Raw genomic sequence first — 19,486 nt, forward strand, 5'->3', positions numbered from 1 at the left:
TATTGCACAGGATTGGCAAATCCTGGATACCTATGCTTGATACATCTGTGAATAAGCGAACTACAAGTCCCGCCAGCCTTGGCAAACTACAAGTCCCGCCAGCCTTGGCAAACTACAAGTCCCGCCAGCCTTGGCAAACTACAAGTCCCGCCAGCCTTGGCAAACTACAAGTCCCGCCAGCCTTGGCAAACTACAAGTCCCGCCAGCCTTGGCAAACTACAAGTCCCGCCAGCCTTGGCAAACTACAAGTCCCGCCAGCCTTGGCAAACTACAAGTCCCGCCAGCCTTGCAAACTACAAGTCCCGCCAGCCTTGGCAAACTACAAGTCCCGCCAGCCTTGGCAAACTACAAGTCCCGCCAGCCTTGGCAAACTACAAGTCCCGCCAGCCTTGGCAAACTACAAGTCCCGCCAGCCTTAGCAAACTACAAGTCCCAACAGCCTTAGCAAACTACAAGTCCCGCCAGCCTTGGCAAACTACAAGTCCCGCCAGCCTTGGCAAACTACAAGTCCCGCCAGCCTTGGCAAACTACAAGTCCCGCCAGCCTTGGCAAACTACAAGTCCCGCCAGCCTTGGCAAACTACAAGTCCCGCCAGCCTTGGCAAACTACAAGTCCCGCCAGCCTTGGCAAACTACAAGTCCCGCCAGCCTTGGCAAACTACAAGTCCCGCCAGCCTTGGCAAACTACAAGTCCCGCCAGCCTTGGCAAACTACAAGTCCCGCCAGCCTTAGCAAACTACAAGTCCCGCCAGCCTTGGCAAACTACAAGTCCCGCCAGCCTTGGCAAACTACAAGTCCCGCCAGCCTTGGCAAACTACAAGTCCCGCCAGCCTTAGCAAACTACAAGTCCCGCCAGCCTTAGCAGACTACAAGTCCCACCAGCCTTAGCGAACTACAAGTCCCACCAGCCTTAGTGGCTGTCGGCTTGTAGTCCTCAATGAACTACCACGGTGCTGTGGAGCGCTCTGGTAGTTCATTGATTCTTCCCTGTCTGTATATCCGCTTGCCCATACAGGATGCATATACTGACAGGTCTGCAGGACACATGCATGGCACCGGCAATCCACTGATCGCTGATGCAATGCTTTACAGGCTCCAGCAACAAAAATATTAAAAATGCACAATTTTTTTTTTTAACTGCAAAAAAAAAAAAAAGTGAATTTTTTTGTCAAAAGGTGAACTTATCCTTTAAAAACAGAGCTCCACCTAAAAGGGGAAGTTCCGCTTTAAGTCTTTGTGCCCCTCTCCCCATTAAGGATTGGCACCTTTGGGGAGCGGGTACCCGAATGACAGGTACCGCTCCCACTGCGAACTTGTCCACCCATCACGTGTCCCAGAAGACTACGGGGCCATTTACAAACCGCAGAGCTTCTTGCACATGTGCAGTGGGAACCAAGCTGTCACAGCCGGGTGCCCACACTGAAGATGCCGGCGCCGGGGAGAGAAGATGGACGGTGAAACCAGCCGTGGTGAGGACACAGCTGGACCGAGGGACAGGTAACTGTCTGTATTTATAAAAAGTCAGTAGCTACAGTTTTTTGTAACTGTTGACTATTTTTTTTTCAGCTGGAACTCCGCTTTAAGCCCCGGTTCACACTGATGCGAATTGTCATGCGATTTGACTGTTCAAATTGCGTCCAACGATCGGCAAAAAGAACCTTTCAAACGAAGTCGGAGTCGCACCTATTTCAAAAGCAGTTTCTGTACTACTTCTGCCAATTTCCGGTGCAGCTTGCATAGATATCTGTGCATCAAGTCGCACAGATGTCTATTAAGTCGCACTGCCGGTCAACTTCAAGTGAAGCTGCATGATTTCACCAGTCGGATCCAGTGTGAACCGGGGCTTAATGGTGGCATGTGTGTTACGGTATACAATACCGTGAAGGAAATGCGTATTTGCTCCCGGCTGATGCTGAATGTTCGCCCCTCACACAGAAATGATCGGTCTAACAATGGAATGTTCGGTGTAACACTGAGAGACAGAATACAACAACAAATTCAGCAGAAATGCGTCTAACAAATGATGACTGATCTGCATGTTCATGAGGGAAAGAAGGATTGGATCCCCTATCATTCAGCAGGATTTCTGGCTCCCAGGTGTCTCTCATACAGGTAACAAGCTGAGATTAGAAGCAGTCTCTTAAAGGGAGTGCTGCTAATCTCATTGTGTTACCTGTATAAAAAAGACACCTGTCCACAGGACCAATCAAACCATCAGATTCCAAACTCTCCACCATGGCAAAGACCAAAGAGCTGTTCAAGGATGTCAGGGACAAGATGGTAGACCTACACAAGGCTGGACTGGGCTACCAAACTATGGCCAAGCAGCTTGGTGAGAAGGTGACAACAGTTGGTGCAATCATTCACAAATGGAAGAAACACAAAACAAGTGTCAGTCTCCCTAGGTCTTGGTGCACCATGCAAGATCTCCCCTCGTGGAGTGTCAATGATCATGAGAACAGTGAGGAATCATCCCAGAACTACACGTGAGGATCTTGTCAATGATCTCCAGGCAGCTGGGACCACAGTCACCAAGAAAACAATTGGTAACACACTACGCCGACAAGGACTGAAATCCTGCAGTGCCCGCAAGGTCCCTCTGCTCAAGAAAGCACATGTCCAGGCCCGTCTGAAGTCTGCCACTGAACATCTGAATGATGCAGAGGAGGACTGGTTGGAAGTGTGGTCAGATGCAGGGGCGGACTAACCATTTGGAAACTCGGGCACTGCCCGAGGGCCTGGGGTCAGTAGGGGGCCCCATGAGATGCCCCTGGTACCTTTTTCATAGGCTTTTTTGAGTTTTGGCAAGGACACAGGGGCCCCATGATCCCCTATTGCCCGGGGGCCCCATGAGTTGTCAGTCCGCCCCTGGTCAGATGAGACCAAAATCCAGCTCTTTGGCATCAACTCAACTCGCCGTGTTTGGAGGAGGAGGAATGCTGCCTATGACCCCAAGAACACCATCCCAACTGTCAAACATGGTGGTGGAAACATTCTGCTTTGAGGGTGTTTTTCTGCTAAGGGGACAGGACAACTGCACCGCATCAAAGGGACGATGGACGGGGCAATGTACCATCAAATCTTGGGTGAGAACCTTCTTCCCTCAGCCAGGGCATTGAAAATGGGTGGTGGATGGGTGTTCCAGCATGACAATGACCCAAAACACACGGCCAAGGCAACAAAGGAGCGGCTCAAGAAGACGCACATTAAGGTCCTGGAGTGGCCTAGCCAGTCTCCAGACCTTCATCCGATTGAAAATCTGTGGAGGGAGCTGAAAGTTCGAGTTGCCAAACGTCAGCCACCGAACCTTAATGACTTGGAGAGGATCTGCCAAGAGGAGTGGGCCAAAATCCCTCCTGAGATGTGTGCGAACCTGGGGCCAATCCAGGAAACGTCTGTCCTCTGTGATTGCCAACAAGGGATTGGCCAGCAAGTACTAAGTCATGTTTTGTGAAGGGATCAAATCCTTCTTTCCCTCATGAACATGCAGATCAGTCATCATTTGTTAGACGCATTTCTGCTGAATTTGTTGTTGTATTCTGTCTCTCAGTGTTACAATACACCGAACATTCGATTTGTAGACCGATCATTTCTCTGTGAGGGGCGAACATTCAACATCAGCCGGGGAGCAAATACGCATTTCCTTCACTCTATGTGACATGGTGCAAGGTGATGGGTTAACTCGGCGCTGCACCAAGTAGTCACAATGTTGTAAGATAGGTTGTATGTGCTGCAACAAATGTTAAAACGGAACTAAACCCGTCAATGTATCAGTTTCCTCAAAGCGGTTACATTCAAGGCATGCGATGAATGATAAAAAGGAAAAGATAACAACAGGCGCCCCAGTTTCAGTTCAATGCCACAATTCCTATAGTCACAATGACCCGCAATAGTCCTCCCTAATGCATGTCAAATGCATTGTACTGAAGCCCTGCTAATGGGCCTACTGGTCAGGGGTGAACCTATGAAGCCAGTAAAGGGCAAGGATCCAATGCTGCTGGATGGCCAGAGAGGGAAGCTCTGGGACCATGTAGACCACGGGTGCTCAACCTGTTGCCACTGGGCCACAGGTGGCCCTCGGAGTGCTCTGATGTGGCCCTCTACTTCCAATCAGGGAAGCGCATTTCTATTACATCTTGGGGGTTTGCTTTCAGAAAGTGCACCACACAGCCAACATAGAATAGAATGCTATGGAAAAGCTCAGCTAGCCCGCAGGTGCACTGTACCGCACCCACGGTGCAGGTAAACCGCAGTGCGTCAGTGTGAAATGGCCATATAGGGGGCTTAGGCTAGTAAGGACTTGTTTACATTTGCGGTTTGAGGGGCAGTAAGACCCCATAGTTGAGATCTGTTTTTACTGCATGGTGTAGCGTCAGGGTTCGCAGTGGTGATCCTGGCCCCATGCTCCAGGGGGTCCATTTGGCCTCCCTTTCACTTTCCGTTTTACATTTCATTGTGTCCCGCGACCAGTTACCAAATCACCTAAGTGGTTTGAGGGGCAGTAAGACCACTTAGTTGAGATCTGTTTTACCGCATCCCCCTTCCCCCCCTCAACTGGTGTAGCGCCAGGGATCGCAGTGGTGATCCTGTCCCATGCTCCAGGGGGCCCATCTGGCCTCCCTTTCACATTCTCTTTTACATTTCATTGTGTCCCGCATCCAGTTATCAAATCAACTAAGTGGTTTGAGGGCAGTAAGACCCTTAGTTGAGATCTGTTTTACCGCATCCCCCCTTAACTGGTGTAGCGCCAGGGATCGCAGTGGTGATCCTGGGCCCATGCTCCAGGGGGCCCATCTGGCCTCCCTTTCACATTCTGTTTTACACTTTTTCATTTCATTGTGGCCCGCGACCAGCTACCAAAATCACTTAAGTGGTCGGCAGTTTTGGTTCGCTTTCAGAAAGTGCACCACATCCGCAAGATGTAATATAATGCTATGGCAAAGCGCAGCTAACCAACAGGTGCACTGTATTGCACCCGCGGTGCAGGTAAACCGCAGCATGTCAGTATGAAATGGCCATATAGGGGGCTTAGGCTAGTAAGGATTTTGTTTACATTTGCAGTTTGAGGGGCAGTAAACCCCCATAACAGATCTGTTTTTACCGCATGGTGTAGCGTCAGGGGTCGCAGTGGTGATCCTGGGCCCATGCTCCAGGGGGCCCATCTGGCCTCCCTTTCACATTCTGGTTTACACTTTTTCATTTCATTGTGGCCCACGACCAGCTACCAAAATCACTTAAGTGGTCGGCAGTTTTGGTTCGCTTTCAGAAAATGCACCACATCCGCAAGATAGAATGCTATGGCAAAGCTCAGCTAGCCCACAGGTGCACTGTACTTGCACCCACGGTGCAGGTAAACCGCAGCGCGTCAGTCTGAAATGGCCATATACGGGGCTTAGGCTAGTAAGGACTTGTTTACAATTGCGGTTTGAGGGGCAGTAAAACCTCATCGTGAGATCTGTTTTTACCACATCCCCACCCCAAGTGGTGTAGCGTCAGGGGTCGCAGTGGCGATCCTGTCCCATGCTCCAGGGGGCCCATCTGGCCTCCCTGTCACATTCTGTTTTACACTTTTTAATTTCATTGGGGCCCGCTACCAGCTACCAAATCAGTTAAGTGCAACCAGGCAACTGCAGTGCAAACAGAGGGCCAAGATGGCAGCTTCCTTGGCTACAAAGCAGAGGAGGGTTTAGTTCCACTTTAAAAGTGTTAGCGACATTTTGTATAAACGTCCGATTACACGGGACGACAGATTGATGTGACGGCACCGACGCTCCAATTTAAAAACGGTTCTAAAATGGACACCAGTACCAAAGAGGCATAAATACTGGGGGGGGGGGGGGGGGGGGCGGGGGGGAAAGGCGGATGGCAACAAGCAGCATTGCAGTTAGGAGAGATTTGTGCGGATGAGAATTGCACCACATTTTTTGGTGCTCGCTGGGGTACTTGAATCTGGTGCCATCACCACGTGGCATACTAATCTGCCATGCGCCAAATATGTTGCAGGAAGCGATAAATAGGCACACATAGAAATCGTGACTTTTTATGGAGTGCACCATTCTTGGTCACCACCCCCTGCACCCCCCCCCCCCCCCTTTTTTTTTTGGGAGTGCACCATTCTTGGTCTCCCCCTCCCCCATTTTTTTTCGGAGTACACCATTCTTGGTCTCCACTGTCCCCCCCCCCCCCCCCCCTTGTTTGGGGTGCACCATTCTTGGTCTCCCCACCTTTTTTGGAGTGCACCATTCTTGGTTCCCCCCACTTCCCTTTTTTGGAGTGCATCATTTTTGGTCACCCCCCTCCCTTTTTGGAGTGCACCATTCTTGGTCTCCCCCCTCCCTCCCTTTTTTGGAGTGCACTATTCTTGGTCTCCCCCCCTCCATTTTTCGGCGTGCACCATTCTTGGTCTCCCCCCCTCCCTTTTCGGAGTGCACCATTCTTGGTCTCCCCCTTTCCCTTTTTTTGGAGTGCACCATTCTAGGTCTCCCCCCCTCCTTTTTTGGAGTGCACCATTCTTGGTCCCCCCCTCCCTTTTTTGGAGTGCACTATTCTTGGTCTCCACCCCCCCCCCTCCCTTTTTTTTTTTTGAGTGCACCATTCTTGATCTCCTCCCCTTTTTTGGAGTGCACCAATCTTGGTCCCCCTCCCTTTTTATGAGTGCACCTTTCTTGGTCCCCCCCCTTTTTAGGAGTGCACCTTTCTTGGTCCCCCCCCTTTTTAGGAGTGCACCTTTCTTGGTCCCCCCCCCTTTTTAGGAGTGCACCTTTCTTGGTCCCCCCTTTTTGATTTGATGCAGATGGAATGTATTCACTTGATTTAACCTGATCAAGGTCTATTAAAAATGTTCCCATGATCCCTTGCAGCCAGGGCTCTGAACCGGGGTGCAGCCTTGCCAGCCATTCTTCGTTGTGCAATTTTTCAACCACAGAATGACACCCTTGCACCCCTCAGAGCTTCACGAAGACTTCAGCAAAATACCAGATCATTAAAAGGTAGGCAAAATGCTGGCTGCTCCGTGGCACACAGGATCAGACCGGCACACACATCGAGATATGCGCTGCCACGGCTTACGTCAATGGATATGGAGGGCAGCTTCACACACCTTGGCCTACAGACACCAATCAGCCATAACATTATGACCACAGACAGGTAAAGTGAATGACATTGATCATAGCACCTGAAAGTGGGCGGGACAAACTCTCTCTAGCTGCGTGGTTGGACAGGAGGGAAGAGGGGTAGGTGCTCCAACTTTGTAGCTAGCTTTATTCAGCATATAGGAAGACGGGACAAAGTACAACATGAAGAAGGACACATTCATAAAAATGGAAGGGAGAATTCTTCTTTAAAGCTCAGGCCAGGCAAACAGTTAAATAGACAGTTGGAAGTATACAGTATATACACTCACGGTCACTTCATTAGGTACAATTGCCTAGTAACACAAATTGCTAATCAGCCAATCACATGGCAGCAACTCAATGCATTTAGGCATCTAGACGTGGTGACGACGACTTGAAGTTCAACCGAGCATCAGAATGGGGAAGAAAGGGGATTGAAGTGACTTTGAACGTGGCATGGTTGTTGGTGCCAGACGGCTGGTCTGAGTATTTAAAAAAAACTGCCTATCTACTGGGATTTTCAGGCACAACCATCTCAAAGGTTTACAGAGAATGGTCCGAAAAAGAGAAAATATACAGCGAGTGGCAGTAGTGTGGAGGAAAATGCCTTGTTGAGGTCAGAGGAGAATGGGCAGACTGGTTGGAGATGATAAAAATAAGGTATGCAGAATACCATCTCTGAACACACAACACGTCCAACCTTGAAACAGATGGGCTACAGCAGCAGAAGACCACACCGGGTGCCACTCCTGTCAGCTAAGAACAGGAAAGGAGGCTACAATTCACACCAGGTGTCACTCCTGTCAGCTAACAGGAAACGGAGGCTACAATTCACACCAGGTGTCACTCCTGTCAGCTAACAGGAAACGGAGGCTACAATTCACACCGGGTGCCACTCCTGTCAGCTAAGAACAGGAAACGAAAGCTACAATTCACACCAGGTGTCACTCCTGTCACCTAACAGGAAATGGAGGCTACAATTCACACCGGGTGCCACTCCTGTCAGCTAAGAACAGGAGACCGAGGCTACAATTCACACCAGGTACCACTTCTGTCTAACAGGAATGAGGCTACCATTCACACTGGGTGCCACTCCTGTCAGCTAAGAACAGGAAAGGGCGCTACAATTTGCACAGGCTCACCAAAATTGGACAATAGAAGATTGGAAAAACGTTGCCTGGTCTGATGAGTCTGGATTTCAGCTGCGACATTCAGATGGTAGGGTCAGAAATTGGTGTAAACAACATGAAAGCATGGATCCATCCTGCCTTGTATCAGTGGTTCAGGCTGGTGGTGGTGGTGTCATGGTGTGGTGGATCCATCCCTCGTATCAGCGGTTCAGGCTGGTGGTGTCATGGTGTGGTGGATCCATCCCTTGTATCAGCGGTTCAGGCTGGTGGTGTCATGGTGTGGTGGATCCATCCCTTGTATCAGCGGTTCAGGCTGGTGGTATCATGGTGTGGTGGATCCATCCCTCGTATCAGCGGTTCAGGCTGGTGGTGTCATGGTGTGGTGGATCCATCCCTCGTATCAGCGGTTCAGGCTGGTGGCGTCATGGTGTGGCGGATCCATCCCTTGTATCAGCGGTTCAGGCTGGTGGTGTCATGGTGTGGTGGATCCATCCCTTGTATCAGTGGTTCAGGCTGGTGGCGTCATGGTGTGGTGGATCCATCCCTTGTATCAGAGGTTCAGGCTGGTGGTGTCATGGTGTGGTGGATCCATCCCTCGTATCAGCGGTTCAGGCTGGTGGTGTCATGGTGTGGCGGATCCATCCCTTGTATCAGCGGCTCAGGCTGGTGGTGTCATGGTGTGGTGGATCCATCCCTTGTATCAGCGGCTCCAGCTGGTGGTGTCATGGTGTGGTGGATCCATTCCTTGTATCAGCGGCTCCGGCTGGTGGTGTCATGGTGTGGTGGATCTATCCCTTGTATCAGCGGCTCAGGCTGGTGGTGTCATGGTGTGGTGGATCCATCCCTTGTATCAGCGGCTCCGGCTGGTGGTGTCATGGTGTGGTGGATCCATCCCTTGTATCAGCGGCTCAGGCTGGTGGCGTCATGCTGTGGTGGATCCATCCCTCGTATCAGAGGTTCAGGCTGGTGGTGTCATGGTGTGGTGGATCCATCCCTCGTATCAGCGGTTCAGGCTGGTGGTGTCATGGTGTGGTGGATCCATCCCTCGTATCAGCGGTTCAGGCTGGTGGTGTCATGGTGTGGTGGATCCATCCCTCGTATCAGCGGTTCAGGCTGGTGGTGTCATGGTGTGGTGGATCCATCCCTCGTATCAGCGGTTCAGGCTGGTGGTGTCATGGTGTGGCGGATCCATCCCTTGTATCAGAGGTTCAGGCTGGTGGTGTCATGGTGTGGTGGATTCATCCCTCGTATCAGCGGTTCAGGCTGGTGGTGTCATGGTGTGGTGGATCCATCCCTTGTATCAGTGGTTCAGGCTGGTGGTGTCATGGTGTGGTGGATTCATCCCTCGTATCAGCGGTTCAGGCTGGTGGTGTCATGGTGTGGTGGATCCATCCCTTGTATCAGTGGTTCAGGCTGGTGGTGTCATGGTGTGGTGGATCCATCCCTTGTATCAGCGGCTCCGGCTGGTGGTGTCATGGTGTGGTGGATCCATCCCTTGTATCAGCGGCTCCGGCTGGTGGTGTCATGGTGTGGTGGATCCATCCCTTGTATCAGCGGCTCCGGCTGGTGGTGTCATGGTGTGGTGGATCTATCCCTTGTATCAACGGCTCAGGCTGGTGGTGTCATGGTGTGGTGGATCCATCCCTTGTATCAGCGGCTCAGGCTGGTGGTGTCATGGTGTGGTGGATCCATCCCTTGTATCAGCGGCTCAGGCTGGTGGTGTCATGGTGTGGTGGATCCATCCCTTGTATCAGCGGCTCCGGCTGGTGGTGTCATGGTGTGGTGGATCCATCCCTTGTATCAGTGGTTCAGACTGGTGGTGTCATGGTGTGGTGGATCCATCCCTTGTATCAGTGGTTCAGACTGGTGGTGTCATGGTGTGGTGGATCCATCCCTTGTATCAGTGGTTCAGACTGGTGGTGTCATGGTGTGGTGGATCCATCCCTTGTATCAGTGGTTCAGGCTGGTGGTGTCATGGTGTGGTGGATCCATCCCTTGTATCAGCGGCTCCGGCTGGTGGTGTCATGGTGTGGTGGATCCATCCCTTGTATCAGCGGCTCCGGCTGGTGGTGTCATGGTGTGGTGGATCCATCCCTTGTATCAGCGGCTCAGGCTGGTGGTGTCATGGTGTGGTGGATCCATCCCTTGTATCAGTGGTTCAGACTGGTGGTGTCATGGTGTGGTGGATCCATCCCTTGTATCAGTGGTTCAGGCTGTTGGTGTCACAGTATGGGCGAGATTTTCTTGGCACTAATAAAAGTGGCCGGTGAGTGTATTAGGCAGCAAGTAAACATGTTTTCTCTGAAGCGGAATCATTGAAAGCTGAAAGTGTAAGGATTTGAGTGACTTTGACAAAGGGCCAAATTGTAATGTCTAGATGGCTGGGTCAGAGCAACTCCAAAAAAAAAAAAACTACAGCTCTTGTGGGGTGTTCCCGGTCTGCAGTGGTCAGGACCGAACAAAGAAGGTCCAAGGACGGACAACCAGCAGCAGGGTCATGGGAGGCAAAGGTGCATTTATAGAGGTGGGGAGGGAAGGCTGGTCTGTGTAGTCCGACCCAACAGAAGAGCTATTGGGGCTCAAAATGTTAGTGCTGGTTCTGATAGAATAATGGTTGTCAAGGAGATCAGGTGATGGTCGATGGAGGTGAGACGTACGTCGGGTCTGGGCGGAGTTCTGCTGACGTCACCCACGCCTGTCTGGAGCCGCCACCAGCTTTGTTTATGACCGACATCCTCATTTGTCTTTGAAGTTTGTGTTTCTTTTATTCGTTTCACTAAATCATTTGTATTTTATCCCACTATCTGGAGTATTATCCTTTTTGACCGAAAGCGCAACGAATCATAATAAAGGAGGAAGAGAGGAGAGATACCGAAGTCTGTGACACCTCTTTTCCATCTAGGACAGTGGTCTCCAAACTGTGGCCTGGGGGTCGGGAGCTTTGATCTCGCCCCTGGGGCACTTTTCCTCTCAGGGATAACAACAACCGGGCATAATTCCTCCCACTGACACCAACGATGAGGCACTTTTCCTCCCACTGATACCAACGATGAGGCACTTTTCCTTCCACTGACACCAACGATGAGGCACTTTTCCTTCCACTGACACCAACGATGAGGCACTTTTCCTCCCACTGACACCAACGATGAGGCACTTTTCCTCCCACTGACACCAACGATGAGGCACTTTTCCTCCCACTGACACCAACGATGAGGCACTTTTCCTCCCACTGACACCAACGATGAGGCACTTTTCCTCCCACTGACACCAACGATGAGACACTTTTCCTCCCACTGACACCAACGATGAGGCACTTTTCCTCCCACTGACACCAACGATGAGGCACTTTTCCTCCCACTGACACCAACGATGAGGCACTTTTCCTCCCACTGACACCAACGATGAGGCACTTTTCCTCCCACTGACACCAACGATGAGGCACTTTTCCTCCCACTGACACCAACGATGAGGCACTTTTCCTCCCACTGACACCAACGATGGGGCATAATTTCTGCTACTGACAACCGGGCACTATTCCTCTCATTGACACCAACGATGAGGAAAGTTTGGAGACCCCCTGATCTAGGATGTTACAAGCAAGATATGTTCAGCATCATGCTCTGTTAGACGACCTATCATCTGGGGTCTAACAATTCGGTAAGTAGCAGTGCGTTTTTTTTTTTTTTGTGGTGGTGGGCGCGGAAGTCTATTTATTTCACTACAAACATGGAGGATTATTGTGGGCGTGGCTGTTCATCGTAATCGGGATTTTGTCATCAAAATGACTTTCATGCATTTTGACTTAACATTATTATTGGTAGGAGCACATTTAAAGTATAAGTGTGTGTACACGTACACACACACACACACATATATATATATATATACACACAGTGGGGATCGAAAGTTTGGGCCCCCTGCAGAGTTAATATCTTGCACTGCCCCCTTTGGCAAGTATCACGGCTTGTAAACGCTTTTTGTAGCCAGCCAAGAGTCTTTCAATTCTTGTTTGAGGTATCTTTGCCCATTCTTCCTTACAAAAGTCTTCCAGTTCTTTGAGATTTCTGGGCTGTCTGTCACGCACGGCTCTTTTAAGGTCTATCCATAGATTTTCAATGATGTTGAGGTCAGGAGATTGTGAAGGCCATGGCAAAACCTTCAGTTTACGCCTCTTGATGTAATCCCCCGTGGATTTCGAGGTGTGTTTAGGATCATTATCCATTTGTAGAAGCCATCCTCTCTTTAACTTCAGCTTTTTCACAGATGGCATCAAGTTACCATCCAAAATTTGCTGAAATTTTATTGAATCCATTTTTCCTTCTACTCGTGAGATGTTCCCTGTGCCACTGGCTGCAACACAACCCCAAAGCATGATTGATCCAACCCCATGCTTCACAGTTGGACAGAGGTTCTTTTCATTAAATTCTGTGCCCCTTCTTCTCCAAACGTACCTTTGCTCATTCCGGCCAAAAAGTTCAATTTTAACCTCATCGGTCCACAGAACTTGTTTCCAAAATGCATCAGGCTTCTCTATATGATCATTTGCAAAGTTCAAACGATGATTTTTGTGGTGAGGACGTAGAAGAGGTTTTCTTCTGCTGACTCTTCCATGAAGACCATATTTGTACAAGTATCTCTTTATAGTGGAATAGTGACCACAACTCCAGTGTCTGCCAGATCTTTCTGGAGGGATCGTGCAGTCAAACGTGGGTTTTGAATTGTTTTTCTCACAATCCTGCGAGCTGTTCTGTCTGATATTTTTCTTGGTCTTCCAGATCTTGCTTTAACTTCCACTGTTCCTGATGACTGCCATTTCTTAATTACATTCCGAACAGAGGATATTGACATCTGAAAACGCTTTGCTATCTTCTTATAGCCTTCTCCAGCTTTGTGAGCGTCAACTATTTTCAGTTTCAGTTTTCTAGACAACTGCTTAGAAGAACCCACGGTGCTGATTGTTGGGGCAAGGTCAGATGAGTCGGGGCATTTAAAACCCTTGAGATTGACATCATCTGGTCTTCCCAGACGATGATTGAGAACAATCCATGACACTGGCAGGTCTCAGCTTTGCAAAGGGGGCGGTGCATGCTATAAATTCTGCAGGGGGCCCAAACTTTTGCAGACGCCATTTTTTGTTTTCTGTTATTTTGAAAGTGTAAATGATGGAAATAAAATGTAACTTTTGTTGACATATTATAAGAATGTCTAATCTGTAATTTGATGCCTTTTGGAGATTTTTCCATCTTTCCTTGGCTTCTTTATGCACAATAATACACATTTTTAGCTGGGGTGCCCAAACTTTCGATCCCCACTGTGTGTATATATATATTTTTAACAAATTGTCCATTTAGGTTTTCCGCCAAGTGCGTCCTGAATTTTCGGTTTCGGTCCAGAATTTTCATATCGGTGCAGCACTAATATGTAAGGGTTTACAACCACTTTAAAGGATCTGCTACTGAGGGCTTGGTGCCAGATACCACTTCAGAGGTCTAGGGCTGTCCGTGCCTCCATGGGTCAGGGTTGTTTGGGAAGCCAAAAGGAGGACCTAATCAATATTCGGCGAGTGGTCGTAATGTTCTGGTGGGTGCTCCTAACCTTCTGGCGGGTGGTCGCACCGTTCTGGCGGGTGGTCCCACCCTTCTGGCGGCTGGTCCCACCCTTCTGGCGGCTGGTCCCACCATTCTGGCGGCTGGTCCCACCATTCTGGCGGCTGGTCCCACCATTCTGGCGGCTGGTCCCACCATTCTGGAGGGTGGGTCGCACCATTCTGGAGGGTGGGTCGCACCATTCTGGAGGGTGGGTCGCACCATTCTGGCGGGTGGGTCGCACCATTCTGGCGGGTGGGTCGCACCATTCTGGCGGGTGGGTCGCACCATTCTGGCGGGTGGTCCCACCATTCTGGCGGGTGGTCCCACCATTCTGGCGGGTGGGTCGCACCATTCTGGCGGGTGGGTCGCACCATTCTGGCGGGTGGGTCGCACCATTCTGGCGGGTGGGTCGCACCATTCTGGCGGGTGGGTCGCACCATTCTGGCGGGTGGTCGCACCATTCTGGCGGGTGGGTCGCACCATTCTGGCGGGTGGGTCGCACCATTCTGGCGGGTGGGTCGCACCATTCTGGCGGGTGGGTCGCACCATTCTGGCGGGTGGGTCGCACCATTCTGGCGGGTGGGTCGCACCATTCTGGCGGGTGGGTCGCACCATTCTGGCGGGTGGTCCCCACCATTCTGGCGGGTGGTCATAATGTTCTGGCTGAGAGGTGCAAGTTCAGGCTGGGAACCAGAAGCTCTATAAAAACGTCCATTGTAAAAGAACGGTCTGATATATAATCAGTGGCCAGATAAAAATCACAAGCAATGTACAGAAAAATGTATTAATAAAAATTTAAAAATTTTTATCAATTAGAAAATTTTAAAAATTTAACAAACCCCCCCCCCCCCAAAAAAAAACACACTTCTATATGACTGCAGTGTCCCTTTAAAACTCATAAAAAGCACCATTATGTTTTAAATTGGAGTACGTTGGGTGGGTGAGTCGACTTTACAGAAAGCCCAGCATCGCCGCCTGCTGTGTTCTCTACAAGCAAGTTTTCCACTCTGCTCCTTTAAACGACTTTGAAACCTGAAAACAAAATGAGGCTACGCAAGTAACTTAGGCCATGCTGGTGCGCGGGATGAAGTCGCAAAAAACGTTTTCCGGGTGACGAGTCTGCCTGCAAACACAAGCCGGTGCCGCTACTGCCGTAGAAGCGCATACTGTGTTTGTGCCACATTGAAAAGGGCAAATCTGTGCTGCAGCGTAGGTGCCCCCCCCCCCCATCCCCCCTCCCCAAATTTGATGGCCCTTTCGCACCAGAATAGCCTTGCGCAAAGCTCGCGTGCGCAGGGTGGGAGTCACCCGTCATCTCTTTTCCGGGATGTCAATTGTAGGCCTCGGAATGTTCTGTTAAAATAGCAATGATGTTATTGCCGCACAGCAAGCGGCAGACGGCTGGGCTCGTGCATCAAGTCAATTGGCTGGAAACTCCCATAGAAGGGAGGCTGGTTGATTTCAGTCCTGTCCACAGAGACATATTAAAAAAAATAAATAAAAATATAAAATACCGAAGTCATGACAGTATAAGCTCAACGGGGGGGGGGGGGGGGGGGGAAATACTCAAATGTGACCCCTTCGTGACCAGAGGTCAGTGACACCCAGGCTGAAATTTAACAGCATCAACTAATTCCACAATAACTGACCTGACTGGAATCATTTATGGGCGGATTTTATGTTTATTTGGTACACAATTTGAACCACTTGAGCTCTGAAAAGTTTTACCTCCCTTCATGGCCAGGCCATTTTTTTTTTTTTTTTTTTGCTATTCAGCACTGCGCTACTTTAACTGGGTGCTACTTTAACTGGCAACTGCTCGGCACTGCGCTGCTTGTGACTGGCAAGGGCTCGGCACTGCGCTGCTTGTGACTGGCAAGGGCTCGGCACTGCGCTACTTGTGACTGGCAAGTGCTCGGCACTGCGCTACTTGTGACTGGCAAGTGCTCGGCACTGCGCTACTTGTAAATGGCAAGGGCTCGGCACTGCGCTGCTTGTAAATGGCAAGGGCTCGGCACTGCGCTGCTTGTAAATGGCAAGGGCTCGGCACTGCGCTGCTTGTAAATGGCAAGGGCTCGGCACTGCGCTGCTTGTAAATGGCAAGGGCTCGGCACTGCGCTGCTTGTAAATGGCAAGGGCTCGGCACTGCGCTGCTTGTAAATGGCAAGGGCTCGGCACTGCGCTGCTTGTAAATGGCAAGGGCTCGGCACTGCGCTGCTTGTAAATGGCAAGTGCTCGGCACTGCGCTGCTTGTAAATGGCAAGTGCTCAGCACTGCGCTACTTGTAAATGGCAAGTGCTCAGCACTGCGCTACTTGTAAATGGCAAGTGCTCAGCACTGCGCTACTTGTAAATGGCAAGTGCTCAGCACTGCGCTACTTGTAAATGGCAAGTGCTCAGCACTGCGCTACTTGTAAATGGCAAGTGCTCAGCACTGCGCTACTTGTAAATGGCAAGTGCTCAGCACTGCGCTACTTGTAAATGGCAAGTGCTCAGCACTGCGCTACTTGTAAATGGCAAGTGCTCAGCACTGCGCTACTTGTAAATGGCAAGTGCTCAGCACTGCGCTACTTGTAAATGGCAAGTGCTCAGCACTGCGCTACTTGTAAATGGCAAGTGCTCAGCACTGCGCTACTTGTAAATGGCAAGTGCTCAGCACTGCGCTACTTGTAACTGCCAATTGCTCAGCACTGCGCTACTTTAACTGGCAATTGCTCTGTCGTGCAATACTGTACCCGTGATGAAATTTATATATAAAAAAAATATATATATATATTCACACAAATAGAGCTTTCTTTTAGTGGTGTTTGATCAACATTGGGTTTTTTAGCTTATATTATAGAAAACGAATAAAAGACTGAAAAGTTTGAAAAAAAAAAAAAAAAAACTTTTTTTTTACTTTCTGCTATAAAAATATATCCAGTTAAGAAGAAAAAAAATATTCATACATTTTGGCCAAAATGTAATCAGCAGCGTCTTTGGTAAAAAAAACAAAAACAACACATAAAAACAACAAACACGTAAAAAAAACCAAACACATAAAAAAAAACAAAAACACATAAAAAAAAACACAAAAACACATAAAAAAACAAAAACACATAAAAAAAACAAAAACACATAAAAAAACAAAAAACACATAAAAACAACAAAACACATAAAAACAACAAAACACATAAAAAACAACAAAACACATAAAAAAACAAAAAACACATAAAAAAAAACAAAACACATAAAAAAAACAAAACACATAAAAAAACGGTGTGTATATTGATTATTTTGTGTAAAAGTTAAAATAGTCTACAAACTATGATAGATACTGGAATGTTTATTTAATTTTTTTTTACTAGTGATGGCGGTGATCAGCGACTTACAGTGGGACTGTGATAGTGCAGTCCCAATTTTTTTTTTTTTTTTAACATACTGTCACCCTAGCAGTACAGTGTCACCATGGTAACACTGTACTACTTGTGGGGGGTGATGAAGATTTTGATTTTTCTTTTTTATTTACACCGACTGCTTTTACACCCATAAAGGCTGTAAAAGTAATCATTTCTCCTTCTTTCTTGCAGCCATTGAGAAATACTGTGAGATCTGTGATTGGTCGCAGCTTGTCACATGGTACAAGGCTGTTGTGAATGGCCCTGTACCATGTGACCTCTGTGATCATTCACAGATTTCACACGTAGTAAGCAATGATGTCAGAAGTGACATCTTGTCTTCTACTATTCATGTGATCACTGATTGGCCAATCAGTGATCCCATGATCGGGACCTCGTACAGAGGTCCCGTACAGCGATCGGTGTTCCGCTGTGTCCAGAGGACACAGCGGGCACCAGATCGCAGTGCAGCGCGCTCCCAGGGAGCGTGCACAGGCTAAAATAGCGGGCGCCATTTCTAGACAGCAACCCGCCGCTGCACTGCCCCCGTCTGGCCGTTTATATACATGGGCCGGACGGGAAGTGGTTAAATATATATTTATTTGATAAACAGTAGCGCCATCAAGTGGAATAAATTGCAACCGCCCCCATTTTATTCTATGGGGTCTCTACTTTCAGATAATCTAGAATATTGAACAATGTGAGGTTTTAAGTTTGTTTTCATATTTAATATCTATATATAAAATGTGCGCAACATGAGGAAAAAAAAAAAACAGCATCCGGCAGCGAAAGGGTTAAAGGGGAGCACCCCATGTACAAGCCCGGCTTCATATCTTTTCAACACTACGCCGTGGTTCAGAACGTAGCTGGGGCGGCACAGTACACCGCAAGGTATTTCATAAGAGGACTGTGCCACTTGTCCAAAACCAATAAAAAGGACAAATAAGACCCCTTTTCTGCTTTTATATTTCAAAAATGGATCCCCAAGTTTAATTTTGTGATCGTTTTGTCCCCCCCCCGCAGAGCTGGGAACGGAGGTAAAAGAATGACTGAATGGCTGCAGGAATCCACAGGGTACATACCTAGCCACTGCACAAATGACTTCACCATAGAAATGATGCTCTTGATGTCCCAGACGTAGGGGTAAAGGTCGTACAGGATGGTCCGGTTGGGGCAGTTAGAGAGCCGGGTGAACATGGTCATTACCACGCTGCACATCTCCTCGAATTTGGACGCCCGGGCACGCCACTCGTTCACCTACAATACAACAACGCTTTTATAGGGACTTCTATGGATGTCAAAGTTCATTAATGGTGGATCTGTGAAGAAATGACTGGAATAGATTAAAAAAAAAAAAAATTTCCTACGAATATTGCGAAGTGTTACCGACTTGATGTAGGGGAAACCGTCTCCAATCCCTCGTACACATCCCCCGACCTTAACCCCTTCACGCCTAAGGGTGAAACAAATCTAAAACAACCTCAGACCCATCTCCCTGCTGCCATTTACATCCAAACTCCTCGAGCGCTTAGTCTACAATCACCTGAGCTCTCACCTCAACCACAACAACCTCCTCCATCCCCTACAGTCCACCGAAACCGCCCTACTCAAACTCTGCAAACGACCTGCTAACCACCAAAGCTAATGGCCACTACTCAGTCCTCCTACTCCTCGACCTCTCCGCGGCCTTCGACACAGTCGACCACCCCCTCCTCCTCAATAAACTACACTCCCTCGGCCTCAGAGACTCCGCTCTCTCCTGGCTCTCCTCCTATTTATCCCAGCGCTCCTTCAGTGTTACCTATAAGGCTACCACCTCCCCCTCTCTGTTGGGGTCCCTCAAGGCTCCGTCCTCGGGCCCCTTCTCTTCTCCATCTACACCTCCTCCCTTGGCCAACTGATACACTCTCACAGCTTCAACTATCACCTCTATGCCGACGACACACAAATCTATCTCTCCACCCCTCGCCTCACCCCCTCGGTCTCCGCCCGAATCACACACCTACTGAGCGACATATCAGACTGGATGTCACTCCACTTCCTTAAACTGAACCTCTCCAAAACCGAGCTCCTAGTCTCCCCCCCTCCCGACCTCTCCATCACAAGCAACGCCACCATCAGTCCCACCCCACAAGCCAGAGTACTAGGTGGCATTCTAGACTCCAATCTGTCCTTCCAGCCCCAAATCCAATCGCTGACAAACTCCTATAGACTCCACCTCCGCAACATGCAGACTCCACCTCCGCAACATGCAGACTCCACCTCCGCAACATCGCCAAAA

At 49.2% G+C, this 19,486-nt stretch overlaps 1 protein-coding gene across 1 annotated transcript in view; it reads right to left on the minus strand.

Annotated features, from left to right (window-relative positions):
- Window positions 1–18,482, minus strand: part of LOC149434524 (protein O-GlcNAcase-like) — a 51,890-nt gene extending 33,408 nt beyond the window's left edge. The window contains exon 1 of the mRNA XM_089663684.1: window positions 18,288–18,482. Coding sequence (XP_089519810.1) covers window positions 18,288–18,423 — 136 coding nt within the window. The 5' untranslated portion in view covers window positions 18,424–18,482. The remainder of the gene's footprint in view (window positions 1–18,287) is intronic.
- Window positions 18,483–19,486: the final 1,004 nt, after the last annotated feature.

The sequence above is a fragment of the Staurois parvus genome, unplaced genomic scaffold, assembly GCF_062004578.1.
Source record: "Staurois parvus isolate SC_StPar_1 unplaced genomic scaffold, SC_StPar_1.0 ptg001747l, whole genome shotgun sequence".
Lineage (NCBI taxonomy): Eukaryota > Metazoa > Chordata > Amphibia > Anura > Ranidae > Staurois > Staurois parvus.